The sequence below is a fragment of the Leucoraja erinacea genome, unplaced genomic scaffold (genome assembly GCF_028641065.1).
Source record: "Leucoraja erinacea ecotype New England unplaced genomic scaffold, Leri_hhj_1 Leri_68S, whole genome shotgun sequence".
Lineage (NCBI taxonomy): Eukaryota > Metazoa > Chordata > Chondrichthyes > Rajiformes > Rajidae > Leucoraja > Leucoraja erinaceus.
This window is the reverse complement of record NW_026576608.1, coordinates 521000-548908: the sequence shown is the minus strand read 5'-3', so window position 1 is coordinate 548908 and position 27909 is coordinate 521000. Positions and strand designations below refer to the sequence as shown.

General features: G+C 47.3%; 1 protein-coding gene across 1 annotated transcript in view; it reads left to right on the top strand.

Moving 5' to 3' along the window:
* LOC129694493 (dedicator of cytokinesis protein 2-like) overlaps positions 1 to 27909 on the top strand; it is a 186251-nt gene that overhangs the window by 6314 nt on the left and 152028 nt on the right. Inside the window, exons 2-3 of the mRNA XM_055631210.1 lie at positions 8860 to 8935; positions 20092 to 20171. Coding sequence (XP_055487185.1) covers positions 8860 to 8935; positions 20092 to 20171 — 156 coding nt within the window. The remainder of the gene's footprint in view (positions 1 to 8859; positions 8936 to 20091; positions 20172 to 27909) is intronic.

Here is a 27909-nt window from a genome sequence, read left to right as displayed (position 1 = left end):
AGCAGTCCTTGGCGATGCTGAGCGCCCTCCGCAGACAGCGCTTGCTTTGGACAGTCTCAATGGAGGGGAGCGAGGAACCGGTGATGCGTTGGGCAATTTTCACCACCCTCTGCAATGCCTTCCGGTCGGAGACAGAGCAGTTGCCATACCATACTGAGATGCATTTGGTAAGGATGCTCTCGATGGTGCAGCGGTAGAAGTTCACCAGGATCTGAGGAGACAGATGGACCTTCTTCTGTCTCCTCAGGACGAAGAGACGCTGGTGAGCCTTCTTGATCATAGTAGAGGTATTGTGGGTCCAAGAGAGGTCATCAGAGATGTTGACTCCCAGGAACCTGAAGCTAGAAAACACGTTCCACCTCCGTCCCGTTAATGTGGATGGGGGTGTGCGTGCCGCCTCTGGACTTCCTGAAGTCTACAATGAGCTCCTTGGTCTTCTTGGAGTTAAGGGCCAGGTTGTTGTCAGCGCACCATGCTGCTAAGTGCTGGACCTCCTCCCTGTAGGCCAGTTCATCGTTGTTGCTGATGAGGCCAATCACCGTTGTATCATCTGCATACTTGATGATGGTGTTAGTACCATGTACAGGTGTGCAGTCATAGGTGAAGAGGGAGTAGAGGAGGGGGCTCAGCACACAGCCCTGTGGAACGCCGGTGTTCAGGGTGAGGGTTGAAGAGGTGTGCTTGTCTAACCTCACAGACTGGGGTCTGTTGGTTAGAAAGTCCAGTATCCAGTTGCAGAGGGAGGGGTCGATGCCCAGGTTACCGAGTTTGGTGATCAGTTTTGATGGTATAATGGTATTGAATGCTGAGCTTTCTCTCCTGGGATGCTGCCGGACCCGCTGAGTTACTCCAGCACTTTGTGACTATCTACTCTATTCTGCACTCTGTTTAAGTTTTCTTGTGCACTATATGTTATGATAGTGGGACTTCAGATGCTGGTTTTACTCAAAGTGCTAGAGTAACTTTGGACGGCACAATGGTACATGCCCACGTTTGGCCCCTATTCCTCTAAACCTTCCCTACCCATGTACCTGTCCAAATGTCTTTTAAACGTTGTTATACTACCTGCCTCAACTACCTATTCTGGCACCTCGTTCCACATACCTACCTGATTATGGATGATCAGCCATGATCACATGGAATGACATTGCTGGCTTCAAAGGGCCGAATGGTCTACTATTGTCTACCACCCTCTGTGCCTTGCCCCAATTGATAATTTTAACTTGTGTGTCCACCCTGTCTTTATCCATAACTATGGATTATGGGGCCACAGTTTAAGAATAAGGACTTTTTCTCACAGAGAGTGGCGAGTCTGTGGAATTCTCTGTCTCAGAGGGAGGTGGAGGCCGGTTCTCTGGATGCTTTCTAGAGAGAGCTAGATAGGGCTCTTGAAGATAGCGGAGTCAGGGGATATGGGGAGAAGGCAGGAACGGGGTACTGATTGGGGATGATCAGCCATGATCACATTGAATGGTGGTGCTGGCTTGAAGGGCCAAATGGCCTACTCCTGCACCTATTGTCTATTGTCTATAACTGTAGAAAGATCTTTCAAAGAACTGGCACACACACACACACACAATAGAGTTCTAGAGTGATACAGTGTGGAAACAGACCCTTCAGCCCAATTTGCCCACATTGGCCAACATGCCCCATCCACACTAGTCCCACCTGCCTGCTCTTGGTCTATATCCCTCTAAACCTACCCTATCCATGTACCTGTCTAAATGTTTCTTACAAGTTACGATAGTACCCGCCTCAACTACCTCCTCCAGCAGCTCGTTCCATACGCCTACCACCCTTTGTGTGGAAAAAGTTACCCCAAAGCTTCCTATTAAATCTTTCCCCCTTCATCTTGAACCTACAGTATGTCCTCTGGTTCTCGATTCCCCCACTCTGGGCAAGAGAGTTTGTGCGTTTACCAGATCTATTCCTCTCATGAATTTTACATCTCTGCAAGGTCACCCCTCATCATCCTGCACTCCAAGGATTAGAGTTCCATCCTGCTCAACTTCACCCTATGGCTCAGGTCCCCGAGTCCTTGTAAAATGGTTGAATGGACGTTTCTGGTGATGGATCACTCTTATTCATCTGCATTGGGAATTCTAATGATGTCCTTGAGAGGTCAGTGAGAATATGATGCTGCTTTTCTCTGGTAGCAGTGTTTACATCCTGTGATGTTAAATGAGCATGCGTTTATCCAACAACCTTGAGCGTCTATGTTTATAAGTTTAAGTTTATTGGCCAAGTATGTACACATACAAGGAATTTGCCTTGGTGCTCCTCCCGCAAGTAACACCACAGCATGCTGTAACAATTAAGAATGACACATAACACATTAAACATTAATAATAAAAAATTATAGTTTGAACTTGTGAATGAAATAAAATAGTAAGATTAAACGAGAACTTACCAGTTTGAAGTTTGATCTGTATTTTATGAGGAGTTACGATGAGGGATTACGTGAAGAACCCCGCTTCCACGCATGCGTGCCATTCTTCAAAGCAGCGGTGTGAGGTCACAGAACCTATAATGATCTAACATAGTAAGATTATCAAAGAGATACCAGTTTTTGATATGATCATAAGAGGGTGGGAGCGGAGGGCACGTAATCCCTCATCGTAACTCCTCATAAAATACAGATCAAACTTCAAACTGGTAAGTTCTCGTTTAATCTTACTATTTTACTTCGGAGTCACGTGAGTGACTACGTGAAGATTTCAAAGCTCTGTGACCTCATGCCGTGGAACGAGTCCATGCTTCACAAACTGCCTTGGGTATTGGGAGAGAGCATCATTAGTAATTTTAAACACAATTATACAAAGAGTTGTGTGGTATAACGAAAAAAAAATATATAACATTTTTTTTTTTAAATTTGAGAATCATAGCCCTGTAACCTTTCGGGCAAATTATTTTGTTGAACATAAAATGTTTTCTTAATACAATGATGGCTCCAAAAAATAACTGGTTTATTATAAAACCTGTGGAAAACCCTTTTGGATGACCATCCTGCCATTCTGAGGATTTGGTCTGTGGGTACCTGTACAATTTTTGCTGCGGATGTCGCTGCAGCCCTGGTGGAATGAGAGTTTAAAACATTAGTGTCTATTCCTGCCATCTTTAGGACCTATTTGAGCCACCTTGATATAGTTTGAGTCGTGACCATTTCATGCGGTTTCTTGTAAAAGATAAACAACTCCATTCTCTGACCTCGAATGTTCTTAGTATATTCTATGTATTATTAGATGTGTCTTGCTATACACAGTCATTTGCCATATGGGTATACCATAAATTCAACACTTGACGCGAGGAACCCGATCTGTTTTCTTTTATTAAATCCAGTTTCTCGGTGAAATGATCAGGGAGTCCAGGCTCAGTTTGCTTAATGGCTGGACTTGTTGTGCGGTAAATAACACCATGAGCATAACCATCTTCCTGGTCTGTTACTGAAGTGACAACGCTGTTATGAGCTACAAGCTCCTCAGCATGTTGAGAAACGACACCCACGTCCCAGATTTCGGAGTACCTGGTTTTCTTACCAGGGGTGCGTTCCCACCGCGTGGCGCTCCGTTCCTTGTGATAGGTAATTGGAGAGTGCATTTGTGGCACTATTGATGGCACTGTAGCCCCATCGATTATCATAATGGAGGCTTGTTAAAATTCCAATACAGCCAGAATGTTCTTGGCCTTTTGGTCGAGGTTGTTGTCCAAGCAGCATATGCCCCATTTCTTGATGTGTCCAAGGTACTGCTTCCGTGTTGACAGTCTTAGTGCAGATGAGATGAGATTCATCGTCCTGTCTGACAGCCCACTGCCGTGTAGTGGGTCTTTTAGACTCTACAAATCAATCAATCCATAGTCTTATGGCATGGATGACTGCCTCCAGTCACTGGATAAATTAATAATTTTTTGGCTATGTTCATTAGGGAACATGGTTCTAACACCATCCCCTGTATGACCGAATACCATGATTTAGTAGGCCAGTCGGGTACTCTGAGAATTCCAGATGCCGAGTGATTGCCCCTTTTGTAAGCTCTATATTGCCAAAGTTCCTCTTTTGAGTCAATGCCTGCCATATAGAAAACCGCAGCTGACACTAAGTCTTTATCAATAATAAGAGTATCCATCTTAAAATGAATATCTAGAATAAATGTGTTTAGGGTTGAAAATCAATGATAATCCTGCAACCCCACTCTATTTTATTTTTAATAAATATGTTTGATACAAATTCTAATGTTCCATGAAAAGTATGCTCAATCACACCTTTTGTGTACAATTTTTGTAGCACCATGTGGGTTTTAGATTGTTTGGTTTATGTAAGTACAAAATGCCCTTCTGGTGTATGTTGTACTGTGGTTATTGGGATGAGTAAATCCTATCAGATAACCCTGAATACTGCTGAGATTATATGAATCTGTAGTGATTATATACCATACATAACTGTAGTGTTGTAACCTCCCCTACCATCGTAGGTCCCTATTTTAACAGAAGAACCCCCACCCACCTACCTCCATGGTTACCGGTGGTTGTGTTATTTCCTTGGTTTTTTGAAAAAGGAGGTTCTGGTTTGATATCTCTTGTTCGGGGTTGTGTGGGAGGTTGAGGCTTCCGCATCTTCCAGGGTGGGCACCCTGGCCATACCCTAAAAAAGGATCCTGCGGGTTATATTGATTTCTGATGTATGAGCCACATTTTTATGGCCTTGCCTGTGGCTGGTATCATGCTCCAAAATAGGCCCTTGCGCTGGCCTTGATGAGCCCCAGTGTCTTGGCTTTGTCCACACGCGGTTCTTTGTTTGCAAATGGTAGCATTTTTGGGGTCCCAGTGCTGGCTGAATGGCAGCCTTCCACATGTAGTTCAGGTCATATTGCATATTACTAAAACAGAGCTAGTGCGTCTTGATGGTTTTTGGTTACCTACGTTTAGTCCAGGGTGCGAGTGTATGCTATGATGCCTTCCGTCAATCCCTTTAAGGTTCTCCGGATCTTGAGGTCCTGGTTCCTGATGTTCGTCCCCATATGCTGCCAAATGCATTGGTTTACACTGGGCACCTGTAATGCCTCACCGTTGCCAGGTGGCAGATGTCTGGCCAGTCTCTGTAAATATTTCTTGATGGCGTTTGTGGCCAGACATATAGTAATACTATTGCCATCCTGGATCCAAGTCTACCCATGTTTGACTTGGTTAAAGTAATCAGCCACCATGTCCAGCAGAGTCCCTGCTGTGTCAGGATCATGGGATGCTGTATTACCAGGCTCTGGCCCATCAGGGTCCTGCCTACTCTTTTTTAGAGTTAGAGATCTCTAGGGTCCCGCGCGGGGTACCCATGTGGGGCTTAACTGCTGCCCACTTGTCTTTTGTTCTGCGGACCCCTCTTGCAAGTCAACCCAGAACTGACCCACAGTGCTCCCCTCTGATGGGGTAGAAGCATTGTGCAGCCCTCAAAGAGGTACTGCTGTGGGTTTATCACGTTGGAGCAAGGCTCCATACACCGCTTCTTCCCGCTCCAGCCCTCTCGGGCGCTGGTTGCCGGCAGTATTATGCAAAGTCGGACCCTTCTGAGTCCACGACCTTGTTTGATTTGTGTCTAGCCTTACCGCTCGGCCGCATGGATCTGGCTGGTGCGGGGCCGACATCGGGCACAGATGATCCCACTACGGTTCATCCAAATGCCGCTGGCTGCTGCTGGCTGCCCGCTGTTCCACGGTCCTCCTTCTCCAGCTTTGTCCTTCCTGCCGTGGAGTGGATATGGCCGGTGTGGAGGACATCTGGCACAGCTGATTCCATCTATTCCATTTCTTTAACCCGGCTCCAAAGCTCTCAGCGCTCCTGGCTGCTCCTTTATCTCTGACGGTACTGGTCCTTTGCGGTCGTTGCAGCCGGTCAACCCCACTCTAATGCCCTCAGTACTGGGCACTCCTACTTATATGGTCCTTAGATAAGGGACATCTAAGATATTAAAATTGATAATAACAGCCAATATAGTTGATCTTAGTCAAAAAAGGCCCAAGAAGCGATATCTGTAACTAAAAAACCCGCTGGGACCGACCCCGGTACTCACATTACTGGTCCCTCGCGGTCGGTTGCAGCCAGTCAACTGCACTGCAATGTCCTTGGCCTCGGCGCTGGCCGTTAGCGCTGCTTCAAGCCAGACTCGCTTCCAAAGCGAGACTGGCATACTGCCCCAGAAATGAATTTGCCCCCTGTTGCGGGAGCGAAGTCGGCACAGTTGTTTTCCCCTCCGGGAATCGAAGTGCCTTTGCTGCTCCTGCCATTGTCGGCTGCCGCTGCTGCACCTGCCGCTGCCGCTGCTCCTGCCCCAGCTGGCTGCCGTTGCTGTTCTCCTGCCGGCTGCCTGCACTCCGCGGTCTTTCTGCAGCTTACATGGACCCCGTCCATGTCTACACCTAAAGGGTAAGTGGAAGGAAACGCAGAGTCTCTTACCTGCTGTTCCCGACTTTTTAATTTCACCCCTGGTGAACGTCGTTCCCTCCGTGTCGGGTTCGAGCCGCTCGGACCGACCCTGGTGTTTACGGGGCTGGTCCTTCTCCGCTAATTTTAAAAGTGCCAGAGCCCTAATACAACCCACTGTTTTGTGGGTTGTTGGCTCTGTTTTTCCCTCCACCCCGTATGGGGTGAAGTTGGCACTCGCTCCCGTTATGGGAGACAGTGGTGCCTACTTCCGTTGCAGGCTGACTGCTGCTGTAGAAACGGCAGCTCATCAGCCTTCCTGGAAAGAACAAGAAAGGTAAGGAATTTTCTTACCTGTTCCACAGCCCTAGGCCCATGTAGCGTCGGTCTTTGGGGCTGTGTCGGCTCCGGAGAGCTCCCACGTCGTTCCCTGCGTGTCGGGTTCGAGCCGCTCGGACCGACCCCGGTGTTTACGGGCCCGGTCCTTCGCGGCAGTTCCGCAGCCGGTAAAACCCCGCTGTTCCTACGGACCCCTTGGACCAACCCCGGTGCTTACCTTTTGAAGAAGGTATTCGGCCCGGACGTCCAGATCTCCAAGCCAGTCTCGCTTGAGACTGGCATACGGGACCTCTTTGCTTTGCTTCCCGCCCGGCCGAGAAGTGAATTTTGCCGGTGCGGGAGCAAAGTCGGGCACAGGTTTTTTCCCTCCAGGGAAAGTCGTGCCGTTGCTGCTGCCGGCTGCTCGCACTCCACGGGTCTCCCCCGCCAGCTTTCCGCAGCCTCCTAAAAGGTAAGTAGAAAAAGGAACGCAGAGTCTCTTACCTGCTGTTCCCGACTTTCAAATTCTCCCGCTTGGGGAACGTCGTTCCCCCCTGTGTGACTCGTTGCAATGCGTGTAGCGATATGACACGCATGCGTGGAAGCGGGGTTCTTCACGTAGTCACTCACGTGACTCCGAAGTAAAATACCAGATCAAAGGGAGGCTACAGATTTTTGGCAGTTGAGTAGAGCAACTACTCGTGGATAAAAACTGTTTTTATGTCTGGCTGTGGCAGCTTTGACAGTCCGGAGTCGCCTTCCAGAGGGAAGTGATTCAAAGAGTTTGTGGCCAGGGTGAGAGGGGTCAGAGATGATCTTGCAGTGTACAGTTCATCAATGGAGGGAAGGTTGCAGCCAATAACCTTCTCTGCTGATCGGACGATTCGCTGCAGCCTCCAGGTGTCGTGCTTGGTGGCTGAGCCCAACCAGACCATGATGGAGAAGGTGAGGACAGACTCTACGATGGCCGTGTAGAATTGGACCATCATTGCCCGTGGCAGATTGTGCTTCCTCAGCTGCCGCAGGAAGTACATCCTCTGTTGTGCCTTTTTGACTGTGGAGTCGATGGTAGCCCCCCACTTAAGGTCCTTGGAGATGATGATTCCCAGGAACTTAAAAGACTCCACAGATGTGACTGTGGTTTTGTTGATGGTGAGTGGGGTGAGGGGAGGGGGAGCTCTCCAACAGTGACCGATTAGCATTGATAGGGTAAACAAGTTTGAAATAGAATCACAAAGTCATACTGAACCAAAACAGGCCACTTGGCCCAAACTGCCCAAGGTGCAACGTCCACACTACTCCCACCTGCCCACGTTTGACCCACATCCCTCCAAACCTTTCCTAATCCTTTAGCTGCCCAAAGGTGATTCCTGGAATGAGTGAGTTATCATATGATGAGTGTTTGGCCTCTACTCTTTAGAAGGTTGAGGGGGGACCTCATTGAAACTTACAGAATAATGAAAGGCATAGATAGAGTGGATGTGGAGAGGATGTTTCCACTGGTGGGAGAGTTGAGGACCAGAGGTCACAGCTGTGCCACCGTGGCTGCCCGAGTTAGTTAGAAATATGTGGAGTGATTCCAGATCCGTTACTGGGACCAGCGCACAAACTTGGGCGCACCATCTCGACAGCACCATTAATGTTGAACAGATGGACACACAGTGCTAGGGTTATGCCCCTGTCCCACTTAGAAAACCTGAACGGAAACCTCTGGAGACTTTGCTCCCCACCCAAGGTTTCCGTGCGGTTCCCGGAGGTTTTTGTCAGTCTCTCTACCGGCTTCCACTAGCTGCAACCTCCGGCAACCACCTGCAACCTCCGGGAACCGCACGGAAACCTTGGGTGGGGCGCAAAGTCTCCAGAGGTTTCCGTTCAGGTTTCCTAAGTGGGACAGGGGCATAACTCAGCAGGTCAGGCAGCATCTCTGGAGAACATGGATAGGTGACGTTTCGTGTCGGGACATTTCCCCAGATCCGAAAAGCCACCCATCCACTTTCTTCAGAGATGCTGCCTGACCCGTCATGTTAATCCAGCACGCTGTGTCTATCTTTGCTGCATCTGCAGTTCCTGTTTATTACATTCATGTTGAAAAGTTTGGTCTGTGCTAAATCAAGCCATGTTTTCTCTTCCCAGCGATGGACATTACTGACATTTTGAAAGGCAAAGCAGAAAGTGATGAGGACAAACACCATTTTATTCCCTTCCAGCAGTAAGTACTGGTTTCAGTTTATATTATTGATTTCTCTACCCTTGCTTTCCAACTTTCTCCATCCTCCCCCTCCCCTAATTACCTGACTATTCACTGTTCTGATTCATTTTGCTGATTATAGACTATAGACAATAGACAATAGGTGCTGGAGTAGGTCATTTGCCATTCAATGTGATCATGGCTGATCATCCCCAATCAGTGCCCCGTTCCTGCCTTCTCCCCATATCCCCTGACTCCGCTATCTTTAAGAGCCCTATCTAGCTCTCTCTTGAAAGCATCCAGAGAACTGGCCTCCACCGCCCTCTGAGGCAGAGAATTCCACAGACTCACTGCTCTCTGTGAGAAAAAAGTGTTTCCTCGTCTCCGTTCTAAATGGCTTCCTCCTTATTCTTAAACTGTGTGGCCCCTGGTTCTGGACTCCCCCAACACGGGGAACATGTTTCCTGCCTCTAGCGTGTCCAAGCCCTTAACGATCTTATATGTTTCAATGAGATCCCCGCTCATCCTTCTAAACTCCAGAGTGTACAAGCCCGGTTAAGGGGAGACTTGGTAAAAGTACATCAAACTATGAGTGGCATAGATAGGGTAGACGGTCAAAACATTTTTCCCAGAGTGGAAATTTCCAACACTGGAGGGGAGAGTATAATTGAGATGTGCGGGGCAAGTTTTTTTAACACAGAGTGGCGGGGACCTGGAATGCGCTAGTTCTAGGGGTGGTGGTGGCGGCAGGAATGAAATTATTATACAAATACATTTATTCAAAAAATAAAACTAAATATCCAAATGAGCACAATCAAAGACTGCCTATGTTGACAGTTTCACAAACAAACGATCATCAAATTAATATTACGCCAACTTTATCAACAAAACGCGACAAACAGCGTTCACGGAATGCCTCCAGATTCCCCGTGGACACTGGGTATTCCCTCTCCAGGGAGGGACACGTGGGCACGGATGTAGGCCCGGAAAAGGGGCAGGCAGCCAACCCCGGTGTGGCCATCGACTGCCCGCTGCCTGGGCTCCCGAACGGCCATCTTGCCCAGGCCCAGGAGCAGACCGACAAGGAGATTCCCCACCCCCCCTCTCCCGACCCTCCCTTCCTCTGTATCGCACTTACGACTGTGGCGTTTAACAGGCTTTTAGATAGGCACATGGAAGAGCAGGGAGTAGAGTAGAGTAGTATTGTGTACAGTTTTGGTCTCCTAATTTGAGTAAAGGACATCCTTGTGATTGAGGCAGTGCAGCGTAGGTTCACGAGATTGATCCCTGGGATGGCGGGACTGTCATATGAGGAAAGGTTGAAAAGACTAGGCTTGTATTCACTGGAGTTTAGAAGGATGAGAGGATACCTTACAGAAACATAAAATTATAAAAGGACTGGACAAGCTAGATGCAGGAAAAATGTTCCCAATGTTGGGCGAGTCCAGAACCAGGGGCCGCAGTCTTAGAATAAAGGGGAGGTCATTTAAGACTTAGGGGGGGAGTTGTGAATTTATGGAATTCCCTGCCACAGAGGGCAGTGGAGGCCAAGTCACTGGATGGATTTAAGAGAGAGTTCGATAGAGCTCTAGGGGCTAGTGGAGTCAAGGGATATGGGGAGAAGGCAGGCACGGGTTATTGACAGGGGACGATCAGCCATGATCACAATGAATGGCGGTGCTGGCTCGAAGGGCCGAATGGCCTCCTCCTGCACCTATTTTCCGATGTTTCTAGAGGGATAAGGATCATGTCCAGGCAGGCAGATGAGAATCAGTTTAACTTGGGCAGAAGAACTGTTCCATGCTCTGCTCTACATATAAATAGTCAGAGTAAGCGACCTCAGTATTGAGCTCCACGCATATTTTACAGCATTTCTATTTTTTTGTTTGGGAGCCAGGGCAAAGACAGGATTGCGTTGGGCTCATTACAGGGCACGGCCCACTTGACACAACCAGTGGTGTTCATGCTTCATTGAGTCACATCCAGCACAGAAATGCATCGTACTGACAGCATTCTCGTTGCCAACCATCAAGCACCAATTTATACTAACTAAGGTGGACAAAAGTGCTGGAGAAACTCAGCGGGTGCAGCAGCATCTAAGGAGCGAAGGAAATAGGCAACGTTTCGGGACGAAACGTTGCCTATTTCCTTCGCTCCTTAGATGCTGCTGCACCCGCTGAGTTTCTCCAGCACTTTTGTCTACCTTCGATTTTCCAGCATCTGCAGTTCCTTCTTAACCAATTTATACTAACTCCATTCACCAGCACTTGGTCCATAGCTGCTGAGCCTTGGTGAATCGAGTACGCATGCAGATCATATAACCATATAACCATATAACAATTACAGCACGGAAACAGGCCATCTCGGCCATACAAATTTTTTTTTGCCCTTAGTCCCACCTGCCTGCACTCATACCATAACCCTCCATTCCATCTAAATTTATTTAGATCCTTGTGGGAGTGTCTGCCTTCATTACCTTCTCCGGTGATGTTAGTTAGTTAGTTTAGATTTATGGTTATTAAAGTTTATTGACTTAATTAGGTAACAAACTAGGTATTGTTCACAGAATAAAATGTCTATCTTGGTTAACAATAAATCCAGTTTTCCATAACAATGGGCACGCACGCTATAACGTAATCACTGAAGTTCCTGAAACTTGGGTGTCATCTTAAATAGGTAACAAACAGAATAAGATGATAATAGAAACATAGAAAATAGGTGCAGGAGTAGGCCATTCGGCCCTTCGAACCTGCACCGCCATTCACTGTGATCATAATCTACGTCTAACTTAGATCGGGGAGACTAAGCGTAGGTTGGGCGATCGTTTCGCCGAACACCTCCGCTCAGTCTGCAATAACCTACCTGACCTCCCGGTGGCTCAGCACTTCAACTCCCCCTCCCATTCCCAATCCGACCTCTCTGTCCTGGGTCTCCTCCATTGCCAGAGTGAGCAACAGCAGGAAATTGGAGGAACAGCACCTCATATTCCGCCTGGGTTGCTTGCGTACTGATGGCATTAACATTGAATTCTCCCAATTTTGCTAGCCCTTACTGTCGTCTCCTCTTATTTAACCCTCTAGCTGTCTCCTCCCACCCTCCCATCCGCCCGCCCTCGGGCTCCCCCTCCTCCCCTTTTCCTTCCTTCTCCCCCCCCCTCCCCCCATCTGTCTGAAGAAGGGTTTCGGCCCGAAACGTGGCCTATTTCCTTCGCTCCATAGATGCTGCTGCACCCGCTGAGTTTCTCCAGCAATTTTGTGTACCTTCTAACTTAGATTAGTTTAGTTTAGAGATACAGCGTGGAAATAGGCTCTTCGGCCCACCGGGTCCGCGCCGACCAGCGATCCCCGCACATTAACACCATCCTACACACACACACTAGGGACACTGTCCACTGATACCAAGCCGATTAGCCTACAAACCTGCACGTCTTTGGAGTGTGGGAGGAAACCGAAGATCTCGGAGAAAACCCACGCTGGTCACGGGGAGAACGTACAAACTCCGTACACACAGCGCCCGTAGTCGGGATCGAACCCGGGTCAACGGTGCTGCATTCGCTATAAGGCAGCAGCTCTACCCGCTGCGCCAACGTGACCGTTAACAGCAGATCCAATTGTTTGTTGCAACGATGGGTGCACGCTACAACATAATCAGTTGTCAGTTTAGTTTATTGTCACGTGTACTGAAGTTCAGTGAACAGCTTTTGTTGCGTGCTAACCAGTCAGCGGAAAGACAATACGTGATTACAATCGATCCATTTACAGTGTATAGATAAGTGATAAGGGGATAACGTTTAGTGCAAGGTAAAGCCAGCAAAGTCCAATCAAAGATAGTCCTAGGGTCACCAAAGAAGTAGATAGTAGTTCAGGACTGCTCTCTGGTTGTGGTAGGATGGCTCAGTTGCCTGATAACTGTGTGAGGATTCAGGGTGAAAAGCAAATTCTTCCTCAGAATGCAGGGAGAATCCAGAAATCGGAGGTGCGAAGGGACTTGGCAGTGGATTCCCAAAAAGTTAACATGCAAATGGAATCGGTAGGAAAGAAGGCAAATGCAATGCTAGGATTTATTTTGAGAGGGCTTGAATACAAAAACAGGAATGCAATGTTGAGGGTGAATAAGGCGCTGGTCAGCCCGAATTTGGAGTTTTGTGAGAGGTTTTGGTCCCCAAACCTGAGGAAGGATGTGCTGGCTCTGGAGAGGGTCCAGAAGAGGTTTACGAGAATGATCCCAGGAATGAGTATAGAAGCTGGGATGTAATGTTAAAATTGTACAAGGCATTGGTGAGACCAAATCTGGAGTATGGTGTACAATTTTGGTCACCCAATTATAGGAAGGATGTCAACAAAATAGAGAGAGTACAGAGGAGATTTACTAGAATGTTGCCTGGGTTTCAACAGCTAAGTTACAGAGATAGGTTGAACAAGTTAGGTCTTTATTCTCTGGAGCGCAGAAGGTTAAGGGGGGACTTGATAGAGGTCTTTAAAATGATGAGAAGGATAGACAGAGTTGATGTGGACAAGCTTTTCCCTTTGAGAATAGGGAAGATTCAAACAAGAGGACATGACTTCAGAATTAAGGGACAGAAGTTTAGGAGTAATATGAGGGGGAACTTCTTTACTCAGAGAGTGGTAGCGGTGTGGAATGAGCTCCCAGTGGAAGTGGTGGAGGCAGGTTCATTGGTATCATTTAAAAATAAATTGGATAGGCATATGGATGAGAAGGGAATGGAGGGTTATGGTATGAGTGCAGGCAGGTGGGCTAAGGGAAAAAAAGTTGTTCGGCACGGACTTGTAGGGCCGAGATGGCCTGTTTCCGTGCTGTAATTGTTATATGGTTATATGGTTATAATGAGTGGATTAGCATATGATGAGCAGTTTGAAGGCGCTGGGCTTGTACTCGCTGGAGTTTAAATGGATGAGGGGGGGACCTCATTTAAACTGACCGATTAGTGAAAGGCTTGGATAATGCGGATGTGGAGAGGATGTTTCCACTGGTGGGAAAGTCGAGGACCAGAGATCACAGTCTCAGCATTAATGGACATACCTTTGGGAAGGAGATGAGGAGGAATTTCTTTTGTCAGAGGGTGGTGAATCTGTGGAATTTATTGCCACAGAACGCAGTGGAGGCCAAGTCAATGGGTGAAGATTGACAGATTCTTCATTAGTACAGGTGTCAGGGGTTCTGGGGAGAAAGTAGGAGAATTAGGTTGAAATAGAATTAGATCAGTCACGATTGAATGGCAGAGCAGACTCGATGGGCCGAATAGCCTAATTCTGCTCCTAGAATATATGAACATGAACCTCGTGGGTTTGCTCCAGGTGCTCCAGTTTCCTCCCACACTTCAAACACGTACAGGTTTGGTTAAAGATAAATTGTAAATTGTCCCTAGTGTGTAGGACAGTGCTGGTGTACAGGGTGATCGCTGGTCGGCGCGGACTCGGTGGGCCGATGGGCCTGTTTCCGCACTGTAACTCTAAAATCTAAAGTAAGTTCTTCGTCTGCTCCCTTTCAGTAAGTAAATACCTCTTCTCCCTTAGCAGAACAGTAAACACAAAGCTCCCTATCCCTCCCACACCCAAGTCACACCAGCTTCTCGTTTTCACCCCACAAACAGCTAACAATGGCCTGTTTCCTTCATCATCGTTACTTTTTTGCACATCTTTCATTCATTGTTCTTTATCTCTCCACATCATCGTCTATATCTCTCGTTTACCATTACCCCTAACCAGTCTGAAGCAGGGTCTCGACCTGAAACCTCGCCCGTTCCTTCACCCCAGAGATGCTGCCTGTCCCACTGAGTTAAGGGCCCGTTCCACTTACGCGACCTTTACAGGTGACTGCTGGCACCCGTGTGAGGAAAATTCAGTGGTGACCAGAAAGACGCTAGGCATCTTTGGAGATCTTTCACGCCCATACTGCCTGTAAGTGGGACAGGCCCTTGTGTCTGTCTTCAGTTTAAACCAGCAGTTCCTTCCTACAAAAGCTACACAAATATAGTCTGGCTAAGGTTGTGTTGAACTCTATTTCCTACATAAAAAGAATGTGTTGTATATAATCAGCAGTAACAACACCTAATTGGCCTGACTAATTGGCCTCCTCTAATACCTCTGCTATTTTAGTTAATTGCTTCGCGCTTGAGGTGAAAACATCCGAATATCAGCCTTAAATCATATTAAGGTGTTCAAACCTGGGTACAGCAATCTCACTCCCACGACTTAAATTAAATAGGAAAACAGAGGTAATGATAAAATGGCTTGTTAAAATTGCAGTGTACTGTACATTCTCATTACCTTCATTGTGGCAGCCAATTTACACCATTCAATGTCCCGGTCGCAATGCCCCAGATGCTCTCCCATTCCGAGCGTTGAGAGCAGTTATGTCAGTCTGATTAAAAAAGTGCATCAAGGCCACAGATACAAAATGCCAGAGTAACTCAGCGGGACAGGCAGCATCTCTGGAGCGAAGGTATGGGTGACGTTTCGGGTCGAGACCCTTCTACAGACTGAGTGTCGGGGGAGAGGGAGACACGGAGTTAAGGGTCAAGGGCCTGTCCCACTTGGCCGGCATTTGCGCGGAATCTACGCGTCATCATTTATGCGTCACGACGCCCGACGGGCGCGTGGTGACACGCACGTGATGCGCGCATGGCGCACTTTACGCTCGCATGGTGCGCGATGACATGGGCAGTGACGTGCAGCGTCCCAGGATTTTGTGCTGAACGAAATCTTCACGCGCCATCTGCGTGACCCGCAAATGACGGCCAAGTGGGACGGGCCCTTCAGGTGTGAAGACGAGAGAACAAAGGAGAAGAGGTTCAATGAAAATGTAGACTAGATCATTGTTAGCACGAGGAAACGTAGAAACATAGACAATAGACTGTGGCCCCTGGTTCTGGACTCGCCCAACATTGGGACCATTTTTCCTGCATCTAGCTTGTCCAGTCCTTTTATAATTGTATACGTTTCTATAAGATCCCCCTCATCGTTCTAAACGCCAGTGAATACAAACCCAGTCCTCATGTGACAGTCCCGCCAACTCTGGGATTAAACTCGAGGGACTGAGGGCCTGAGCCTGGGTACCCGTGATGCTGCTGTAAGTAAGACTTTCATTGTACCTGGACCTCACAGCCCTTGTGCAAATGACAATACACTCGAATATACTGGATCTACTTCAGCACCACTGTTCGATTCCCACTCCTAGTTCATTTTGTTCACTTCCAGTAACCGATCAATCCAAGTTTTGAACGCATTGTCCACAGTCCGTCAGGATCATGGATCCCAAAGATTCACCATCCCCCAAACGCTGAGCCTTCATCTCTTGACCTAGCCCTTGTTGACCAGAGGAAATATCCTCCCACAATTACAGTGTCAAGGTTGTGTGTGATTCATATTCCTGCACTCCTGTGCAACTTTTATTCTTGCTTTACCGCAGTGCAGCACACAACTGGTCCCCTGGCAGTTTAAATTCAGCCTCTCTCTCTCGCTCCTGCTCTGTCCCTCTCTGTGTGTGTGTTCTCTCCCTCTCTCTGTTCCCTCTCTCTCTCCCTTTCTCCCTCTTCCCTCTCTCTCTCCCTTCTCCCTCTCTCTCCTCTCTCTCTCTCTCATCCCTCTCTCCCTCTCTCTCTCTCTCTCTCTCTCTCTCTCTCTCTCTCTCTCTCTCTCTCTCTCTCTCTCTCTCTCTCTCTCTCTCTCTCTCTCTCTCTCTCTCTCTCTCTCTCTCTCTCTCTCTCTCTCTCTCTCTCTCTCTCCCTCCCTCCCTCTCTCTCTATCACTGTCTGTCTCTCTCTCTCTTTCACTCCCACTCTCTCTCTCTCTCCCTCCCTTCCTCTCTATCTCTCCATCACTACCTTTTCCCTCTCTCTCTCTCTCTCTCTCTGTTCCTCTCTCTCTCTCCCTTTCTCACTCTCTCTGTGCCCCCCCCTCTCTCTATCTCTCTCTTTTTCTCTCACTCCCTCACATGCGTACTCACCCCTCCATCTCCCTCTCCCTTTCTGTCCCTCTCTATTTTTAGCACCTGACTCTCTCACTCTTCTCTCTATCTCCTCTGTCCCTTTCTCTCTCTCTGTGTCTCTCTGTCTCTGTCTGTTTCTGTGCGTGTGTGTATATGTGTGTTTCTCTATCTTTCTCTCTCCCTGCCTCTTGTCTCTCTATCTCCCTCCCTCTCCATGTCTCTGTCTCTCCCACACACACACACACATACACACCACACACGGCCACAAAGAGCCAACATACACAGATGCTGAGAACACTTTTCTAGCTGCCTGCTTCTCTAACTCATCAGATGGTAGGATCCCTGGTAATTGCTCCGTCAGTAGCAGGAAACGGAGTCAACGTAGATGAGCCTTGGCCTTATCAGACCACAGCAAAACCTTTACGATAAGTAGGAGACACTTTCTTGATTACCGTCTAATAACTGCGGCAAAATTAATACTGAAATTTAAAACTGCGTACAGTTTTGGTCTCCTAATTTGAGGAAAGACATCCTTGTGATTGAGGCAGTGCAGCGTAGGTTCACGAGATTGATCCCTGGGATGGCGGGACTGTCATATGAGGAAAGATTGAAAAGACTAGGCTTGTATTCACTGGAGTTTAGAAGGATGAGGGGCGGATCTAATAGAAACATATAAAATTATAAAAGGACTGGACAAGCTAGATGCAGGGACAATTTTCCCAATGTTAGGCGAGTCCAGAACCAGGGGCCACAGTCTTAGAATAAAGGGGAGGTCATTTAAGACTGAGGTGAGAATTTTTTTTTTCACCCAGAGAGTTGTGAATTTGTGGAATTCCCTGCCACAGAGGGCAGTGGAGGACAAGTCACTGGATGGATTTAAGAGAGAGTTACAGTGGCTTGCAAAAGTTTTCATTCCCCTTGAACTTTTCCACATTTTGTCATGTTACAACCACAAACGTAAATGTATTTTATTGGGATTTTAAGTGATAGGCCAACACAAAGTAGCGCATAATTGTGAAGTGGAAGGAAAATGATACATGGTTTTCAAATTTTTTTACAAATAAAAAACTGAAAAGTGTGACGTGCAAAAGTATTCAGCCCCCTTTACTCTGATACCTCTAAATAAAATCCAGGGCAACCAATTGCCTTCAGAAGTCACCTAATTAGTAAATAGAGTCCACTTGTGTGTAATCTAATCTCAGTATAAATACAGCTGTTCTGTGAAGGCCTCAGAGGTTTGTTAGAGAACATTAGTGAACAAACAGCATCATGAAGCCCAAGGAACACACCAGACAGGTCAGGGATAAAGTTGTGGAGAAGTTTAAAGCATGGTTAGGTTATAAAAAAATATCCCAAGCTTTGAACATCTCACGGAGCACTGTTCAATCCATCATCCGAAAATGGAAAGAGTATGGCACAACTGCAAACCTACCAAGACATGGCCATCCACCTAAACTGACAGGCCGGGCAAGGAGAGCATTGATCAGAGAAGCAGCCAAGAGGCCCATGGTAACTCTGGAGGAGCTGCAGAGATCCACAGCTCAGGTGGGAGAATCTGTCCACAGGACAACTATTAGTCGTGCACTCCACAAATCGGGCCTTTATGGAAGAGTGGCAAGAAGAAAGCCATTGTTGAAAAAAAGCCATAAGAAGTCCCGTTTGCAGTTTGCCACAAGCCATGTGGGGGACACAGCAAACATGTGGAGGAAGGTGCTCTGGTCAGGTGAGACCAAAATTGAAGTTTTTGGCCTAAATGCAAAACGCTATGTGTGGCGGAAAACTAACACTGCACATCACCCTGAACACACCATCCCCACTGTGAAACATGGTGGTGGCAGCATCATGCTGTGGGGATGCTTTTCTTCAGCAGGGACAGGGAAGCTGGTCAGAGTTGATGGGAAGATGGATGGAGCCAAATACAGGGCAATCTTGGAAGAAAACCTGTTAGAGTCTGCAAAAGACTTGAGACTGGGGCGGAGGTTCACCTTCCAGCAGGACAACGACCCTAAACATACAGCCAGAGCTACAATGGAATGGTTTAGATCAAAGCATATTCATGTGTTAGAATGGCCCAGTCAAAGTCCAGACCTAAATCCAATTGAGAATCTCTGGCAAGACTTGAAAATTGCTGTTCACAGACGCTCTCCATCCAATCTGACTGAGCTTGAGCTATTTTGCAAAGAAGAATGGGCAAAAATTTTAGTCTCTAGATGTGCAAAGCTGGTAGAGACATACCACAAAAGACTTGCAGCTGTAATTGCAGCGAAAGGTGGTTCTACAAAGTATTGACTCGGGGGGGCTGAATACTTTTGCACGCCACACTTTTCAGTTTTTTATTTGTAAAATAATTTGAAAACCATGTATCATTTTCCTTCTACTTCACAATTATGCACCACTTTGTGTTGGTCTATCACATAAAATCCCAATAAAATACATTTACGTTTGTGGTTGTACCGTGACAAAATGTGGAAAAGTTCAAGGGGTATGAAAACGTTTTGCAAGCCACTGCGGATAGAGCTCTAGGGGCTAGTGGAGTCAAGGACATGGGGAGAAGGCAGGCACAGGTTATTGATAGGGGACGATCAGCCATGATCACAATGAATGGCGGCGCTGGCTCAAAGGGTCGAATGGCCTCCTCCTGCACCTATTTTCTATGTTTCTAAAATTTTGGAAAAAACCAGCAGCCCCCACAATTAAAATGTGGATTACGGAAATGACTGAGACCTTGCATTTGGAAAAAATAAGATTCGTCTTAATTGACAAACCAGAATTATTTGTTGGAATATGGTCTCCATTTATTGATTTCTTAAAGAAGTGAATTGGTTTAACACAAAACCAGGGTTGAAACTTGAGTTTGGGATTGGATGAATAATTATACTTAACATCTCCTGGAACTATCTCCGCAATCTTGTTATTTCTAATTTCTTTTTCCCTCTTCTTTTTCTCTCTATTATTTTATAATTTCTCTCATCTTTTTTCTCTCTTTATCTTTATTCTTTAAAAACATTTTTTAAAGTGAAGCTATGTAAGAAATCTGTAATTAAATTGTTGCTTGCTACTATTTGTATACATGCTTCTAATAAAAAAATAAAAAGAACAAAAAGATGTGCCTTGGCCTTGGTTGGAGGGTAATTGGTTTGGTAATCGGTGTCACCGCACACCACTCGGGCAATTTCCGCGTGTAACGGCCAGTTGATTATTTCTCAAGCCTTCTCTTCTCTTCCCAACAGAGTCACAGCCGAAAATGATTTCCTCCACACTTTAATCCACAAGGTTGTCACTGCCAAAGACATAAACCACAAAGGTCAAGGTAAAATGTTCCTTTCCAATTCCCTCCGCGCTGGAGATGGCAAAGTCGCTGTCAATGTTTATCTCCACTCCACCTGTGTGTACACTCGAGTTTGTCCCCCCCCATCTCCACCGACTTCTGGATCGATTGGCCAGGTGGGAGGAGGAATGGTGGATGGAATTTAATACAGAGAAATGTAAGGTGTTGCATTTTTGAATGTCGAACAAGGGCAGGACCTACACAGTGAATGGTAGGCCTCTGGGTAGTGTTGTAGAGGAGAGGGATCTAGGAATACAGGTAGGTCAAGTCAAAGCTAGATAAGGTGGTGAAAAAGGCTTCTGGCACTTTGGCCTTCATCAGTCAGAGAGTATTGAGTATAGAAGGTTTAAGAAAACTGCAGATGCTGGAAAATCGAAGGTAGACAAAAATGCTGGAGAAACTCTGAGGGTGAGGCAGCATCTATGGAGCGAAGGAAATAGGCAACGTTTCGGGTCAAAACCCTTCTTCAGACTGAATAATGGTTTTGACCCACAACATTGCCCATTTCCTTCGCTCCATCGATGCTGCCTCACCCGCTGAGTTTCTCCAGCATTTTGTCTACCTATTGAGTATAGAAGTTGGGAGGTCCTGTTGCAGTTGTATAAGACGTTGGTGAGACCACATTTAGAATATTGTGTTCAGTTCTGGGCACCATGTTCTGGGAAAGATATTGTCAAGCTGGAAAGGGTTTAGAAAAGATTTACGGGGATGTTGCCAGGACTAGAGGGTGTGAGCTACAGGGAGAGGTTAAGTAGGCTGGGCCTCTATTCCATGGAGTGCAGGATGATGAGGGGTGATCTTATAGAGCTGTACAAAATCATGAGAGAAATAGAATGGGTAGAGTCTTTTACCCAGAGTAGGGGAATCAAGGACCAGAGGACATAGGTTCAAGGTGAAGGGGAAAAGATTTAATAGGAATCTGAGGGATAACTTTTTCCACACAAAGGGTGGTGGGTGTATGGAACGAGATGGCAGAGGAGGTAGTTGAGGCTGGGACTATCCCAACGTTTAAGAAACAGTTGGACAGGTACATGGATAGGACAGGTTTGGAGGGATATGGACCAAGCGCAGGCAGGTGGGACTAGTGTAGGTGGGACATTGTTGGCCGGTGTGGGCAAGTTGGGCAGAAGGGCCTGTTTCCATGCTGTATCACTCTATGACCCGGTTTGGGGGGGGGATCTCCGTGAGGGGGGGGGGGGGGGGGGGGGGGGGGGGAGAACAAAGGAGGAACCAGCGAGGGGTTCTAACTGTCAGCGCCCTCATGTGGCAACTATATGCATACCTTGGGTATGCAAGCAAAGAATCTCAATGTGACTTGTCACATGTGACAATGAAATATTCTATTCAATTCAATTCAACTGTGTAGGATAGTGCTAGTGTACAGAGTGATCGCTGGTCAGCATGGACCCGATGGGCCGAAGGGCCTGTTTCCTAAACTAAACTTGGCTCCGCTGCTACTTCATATGGTCTGGGTAAGTCAAGGACCTGTCCCACTTACGCGACCTTTACAGGCGGCTGCCGGCACCCGTCATAGGTTCGCTGAAATTTTCAACATGTTGAATATTCAGCGGCGGCCAGAAAGACGTTACGACTCTTTGGAGACCTCTCACCTCTCACGACCCTAGGAGAGGTCACCTGCGACATGTCGCCAGGGGTCGCCTGTATGGTCTTGAGAGGTCTCCAAAGAGTCGTGGCGTCTTTCTGGTCGACGCTGAATTTTTAACATGTGGAAAATTTCGGCGACCTATTTTGCCTCACCCGCTGAGTTTCTCCAGCATATTGTCTACCTATTGAGTATAGGAGTTGGGAGGTCCTGTTGCAGTTGTATAAGACGTTGGTGAGGCGACCTATTTTGGTGCTGGCAATCACCCGCAAAGGGTCGCGTAAGTGGGACAGGCCCTTTAGACATTATTTCACTCTTATACTGGCTTCATAAGACATTGGAGCAGAATTAGGCCTTTCGGAACATCGAGTCTACTCCACCATTCAATCGTGACTGGTCTATCTTTCCCTCTCAACCCCATTCTCCTGCCTTCTCCTCGTAATCTATGACCCACTCGGTAATCAAGAACTTGTCAATCTACGCCTTAAAAAATACCAAATCATTTGGCATCCACGGCCGTCTGCGGTTACTCCCAGGTTAGAGGAACCAAGGAGGTTTTAAGGCGAAAACGAAAAGACTTAATAAGAACCTGAGGAGTGACATCTTCACTCTGAGGGTGGTGGGTGTTGGGAACGAGCTGCCAGGGGAGGCAGTTGAGGCAGGTGCTATAACTACATTTTGACATTTAGATCGGAAAGGTCTAGAGGAATATGGACCAAACAGCAGTAAATTGGCCCAGCTTAGATGGGGCACGGATAAGTTGGGGCAAAGGACCCGTTTCTGCACTGTATGACTCTATGACTCGAGGTAAACATAGAAACATAGACAATAGGTGCAGAAGTAGGCCATTCGGCCCTTCGAGTTGAGGCCAGTTCATTGGCTATATTTACGAGGGAGTTAGATGTGGCCCTTGTGGCTAAAGGGATCAGGGGGTATGGAGAGAAGGCAGGTACAGGATACTGAGTTGGATGCTCAGCCATGGCCTACTGGCCTACTCCTGCACCTATTTTCTATGTTTCTAAGTATTCGTGCAGGGTGGTCATCAATTTGGACGCAGCTCGCTTTAATGAGGGAATAATTGCGTTACTTGTTTGATCGATGGTGAGTAGCTATGGGCCAGAGAGATTTTCCTGGCCCTGCTTTGAATCTGTGCCATTAGGATCTTTTGCAACTATCTCCAAGGAACAGGGGGTTCCCCAGCTTATGGAACTCCTGACTCATGGAAATCCAACCACGCAAATTTTGCCATGAATATTTGAAGTATTTTTCTCAAGATGGTTATAATAATAATGAAATGTTTCATGGTACTCATGAACAACTAGATTAAATATATCAAACTTGGAGGAACAAACAGCACCTCGTGTTCAGCTTGGAGGCTCACAACTCAACGGTAGAACATTGAACTTTGCCAATTTTTAGTAACACCATTTTTTCTTCCCCCTCCCCCTCCCCCCCACCCCCCTTCCCCATATCTCCCCCCTATCCCACCTCTCTTCCCAACCTGTCCCCTCCACCTTCCATATATATCCTTCCCTCTGGCTTTACATTTCATTCATAGAGTCATACAGCGTGCATACAGGCCCTTCAGCCCAACTTGCCCACACTGACCAACATGTCCCATCTGCACTAGTCCCAATTGCCTGCGTTTATCCCAAATCCCTCTAAACGAGCTCCCTGGAGAGGAAAAGACTACAAAAAGTAGTAAACACTGCCCAGTCCATCATTGGCTCTGACCTCCCTTCCATCGAGGGGATTTATCGCAGTCGCTGCCTCAAAAAGGCTGGCAGCATCATTAAAGACCCACACACCATCCTGGCCACACACTCATCTCCCTGCTGCCTTCAGGTAGAATGTACAGGAGCCTGAAGACTGTAACATCCAGGTTCAGGAATAGCTACTTCCCCACAGCCATCAGGCTATTAAACTCGGCTCGGACAAAACTCTGAACATTAATAGCCCATTATCTGTTATTTGCACTTCATCAGTTTATTTATTCATGTGTGTGTATATATTTATATAATGGTATATGGACACACTGATCTGTGTTGTAGTCAATGCCTACTATGTTCTGTTGTGCTGAATCAAAGCAAGAATTTCATTGTCCTATCAGGGACACATGACAATAAACTCACTTGAATCTTGAACCTGTGCTATCCATGTCCCTGACCAAATGTTTCTTAATCGTTGCGATTGTACCTGCCTCATCTACCTCCTCCGGCAGCTCGTTCCATACACCCACCACCCTCTGTGTGAAGAAAGTTACCCCTCACATTCCCACTAAACCTTTCCCCCATCTCACCTTAAGCCTATATCCTCTAGTTCTCGATTTTACTACTATGGGGCAAGAGACATTGTGCGTCTACCCGATCCATTCCTATTCTCCACTTCTTTCCTTATCTGACTCTATTTTTTGTCTCCTCCATCTCCCCTGTCCACCCATCTGCCAATCCACCCCTCCTCAACCATAGAAATAAATGTCTGTTTATACCATAGATAGACCTAGATAATTAGACTATTCAGCCCATCAAGTCTACTCTGCCATTCAATCATGGCTGATCTATCTCTCCCTCCTACCCCATTCTCCTGCCGTCTCTCCATAACCCCTGACACCCGTACTAATCAAGAATCTATCTATCTCTGCCTTAAAAATATCCGCTGACTTGGCTTCCTCAGCCTTCTGTGGCAAAGAATTCCACAGATTCACCACCCTCTGTCTGAAGAAATTCCTCCCCATCTCCTTTCTAAAATTACGTCCTCTTATTCTGAGGCTGTGCCCTCTGGTCCTAGACTCTCCCACTGGTGGAAACATCCTCTCCACATCCACTCCCACTCCATCCAGGCCTTTCACTATATAAAAATATATTTCACTCGACCTCGTTAAATGTGACAAATAAAGCAGCACACTATGGAGAAAGAGTCTCGACCCGAAACGTCACCCATTCCTTCTCTCCAGAGACGCTGCCTGTCCCGCTGAGTTACTCCAGCATTTTGTGTGTATCTTTGGTTCAGACCAGCAACTGCTGTTCTTTCCTACTGCAAGCCATTTTGTCTTGACTCTTGATGGCTATCTGACCCGATGAGTTACTCCAGCATTTTGTGTCTTGTTCAGCATCTGCAGTTCCTCATGTCCGAATTCAATTATAGTTCAACCATGCCTCACTTGGACTCCAAATGTTAGTGTCAATAATTGTAAGGTCAGGTCGGGTGGAGTTTCCCCCCCGCCACGGGTACCATGTAATCCCGTGCTACCCGCTCCATGGTCGGATAGTTGGCGACTAAACCGTCTCCCCCACCTGGTTTGCCAGGTGGGGAGGGGGCTGTGGACCCCCAGCAGGACCAAAAGCAAGACCCGTCAAAGGGCGGATGAGCTCCTAGCGAGCCAACGGCCATCCACACTTCAGTAGAAGTTGCGATCTCGTCAGCAGCGGCCTCTGCAGCCCGTCTGCGTTTTTATTATTTTTTGTCTATGTTTTTATGTAGTTTTTGTTATTTTTTGTTGGGGTATGTGTGTGGGGGGGAAGGGGTAACTTTTAATCTCTCCCTGCACGGGAGACCCGACCTTTTCTTTGTCGGGTCTCCGTTGTCGTTGGGGCTGCAACGAGGAGCGGCCTCCAACAGGAGAAGACCGGGGGCTCTGGTGCCGACGACTCACCTCACCGTCGCGGAGCTGGCCGAGTCCGGAGCGGGTGGAGCGGTGGTGGAGCGCTGCTGCGGCCCGACCTCCGGAGATTCGGAGGCTGCAACTGCGGGTCTGGCGGACGGCGGCACCGGGAGCCCGCGGGTCCCTGGAGGGAGACCGCTTTTCAGGGCTCCCGCAACGGCGACTTCTCCCGCCCGAGTTGTGGGGTCGAAGAGCTCCTGGAGCGGGGCCTTACAGCACCGCCCCGCGCGGCTTGGAATGGCCGCGGGACTCTGCGAGCGCACGCCGGGGGCTCTAACATCAAGAACCCGGTGTGCGACCTTGCATCACCCGGCGTGGCTTTAATGGCCGCGGGACAATCGCCATCGCCAGCCGGGGGCTTTGACTTAGACTCTGACATCGGGGGGGGGGGGGGGGGGGAGTTTTTTTGGCCTTCCATCACAGCGATGTGATGGATGTTTATGTAAATTATGTTGTGTCTTGGGTCTATTTGTAATGTATGGCTGCAGAAACGTCATTTCGTTTGGACCTCAAGGGGTCCAAATGACAAATAAATTGTATCTTGAATCTTGAATCTTGTAAAGAATGATGATAAAGCACACACACACACACACACACACACACACCAACATCCTAGACTTACAGCGGCGGAAGTCCGCCGGAACTGGAGGACAGAGATGTGTGGTGCGTCCGTCACCGTTCACATCTGAAACCAGCGCCACTGCCTCGCTAATGTTTTCAACGATGACGAATGAAATGAATGAATTAATGTTAACCATCTACTGTCAATTAAAATGCAGGATGACTTTTTAAACACAAATTCTTTAAAGGCTACTCTCTCCTGATAGATTTTTTTTTGTACGATAAGCTTTATTCGCAAGGGGAAAGCCATTCAAGAGGTCAAACACCAAACTTCTGTGTACTAATGGATTACTCGCATGCTCTCTCTATTACAACGCGAGTCTATTTTGCTGGCAGCTATTTCAATTATTTTTTTAGGCCCATTAACATTAAATGAGAGAACGCTTTTGAAATGGAGACTCATATCATTGCCTGAACTCATTTCACAGAGGATATTTATCTGCAGTAATGAGGCAGAATTGTGCTCCTTTCTGCTGCGAGCTTTATGTGCAAGTAGAAGCCACAATCTATCACACTGTGACCCCATTGTGACCCCTGACCCTTCACCTCTGAGCGGATTGTGGCATTGACTACCCCATCTCACTAGCTGCTGATCATAAGTTCATACGTTTATAAGTTCATAAATTGTAGGAGCAGAATTAGGCCATTCGGCCCATCAACTCCGCCATTCAATCATGGCTGATCTATCTTTCCCTCTCAACTCAATTCTCCTGCCTTCTCCCCATGTTAGACAATAGACAATAGGTGCAGGAGTAGGCCATTCGGCCCTTCGAGCCAGCACTGCCATTCAATGTGATCATGGCTGATCATCCACAATCAGTACCCCGTTCCTGCCTTCTCCCCATATCCCCTGACTCTGCTATTTTTAAGAGCCCTATCTAGCTCTCTCTTGAAAGCATCCAGAGAACCGGCCTTCACCGCCCTCTGAGGCAGAGAATTCCACAGACTCACCACTCTCTGTGAGAAAAAGTGTTTCCTCGTCTCTGTTCGAAATGGCTTACTCTTTATTCTTAAACTGTGGCCCCTGGTTCTGGACTCCCCCAACATCGGGAACATGTTTCCTGCTTCTAGTGTGTCCAAGCCCTTAACAATCTTATATGTTTCAATGAGATACCCTCTCATCCTTCTAAATTCCAGAGTGTACAAGCCCAGCTGCTCCATTCTCTCAGCATATGACAGTCCCGCCATCCCGGGAATTAACCTTGTAAATCTACGCTGCACTCCCTCAATAGCAAGAATGTCCTTCCTCAAATTAAGGGACCAAAAATGTTCATTCGTTTTAGGTGCTGAATTAGGCCATTCGGCCCATCGTCTATGCAGTTCAATCATGGCTGATCTATCTTTCCTTCTTAACCCCATCCTCCTGCCTTCTCCCCATAACCCCTGACACCCGTAATAATGAAGAATGTCAATCTCCACCTTAAAAATATTAATTGACTTGGCCTCCACAGCCTTCTGTGGCAATGAATTCCACAGATTCACCACCCTCTGATGATAGAAATTCCTCCTCACCTTTCTAAAGGTAGTTTCATATATTATGGATGACATAGATTCATAAAGCACAAGACATAAGTGATTATCAAGCATCTAAGTTAATGTCAGAGAAGCAGAACTAGACCATTCGAGTCTGCTCTGCCATTCAACCACGACTGATCTATTTCTCTCTCTCAACCCCATTCTCCTGCCTTCTCCCTGCAACCCCTGACCCCTGTACTAATCAAGAATCTGTCATTCCCCATTTTAAAAGTACCCAATGACTTGGCCTCCGCAATGAATTCCACCAATTCACCACCTCCTCATCTCCTGTCTAAAGGCACATCCTTTTATTCTGAGTC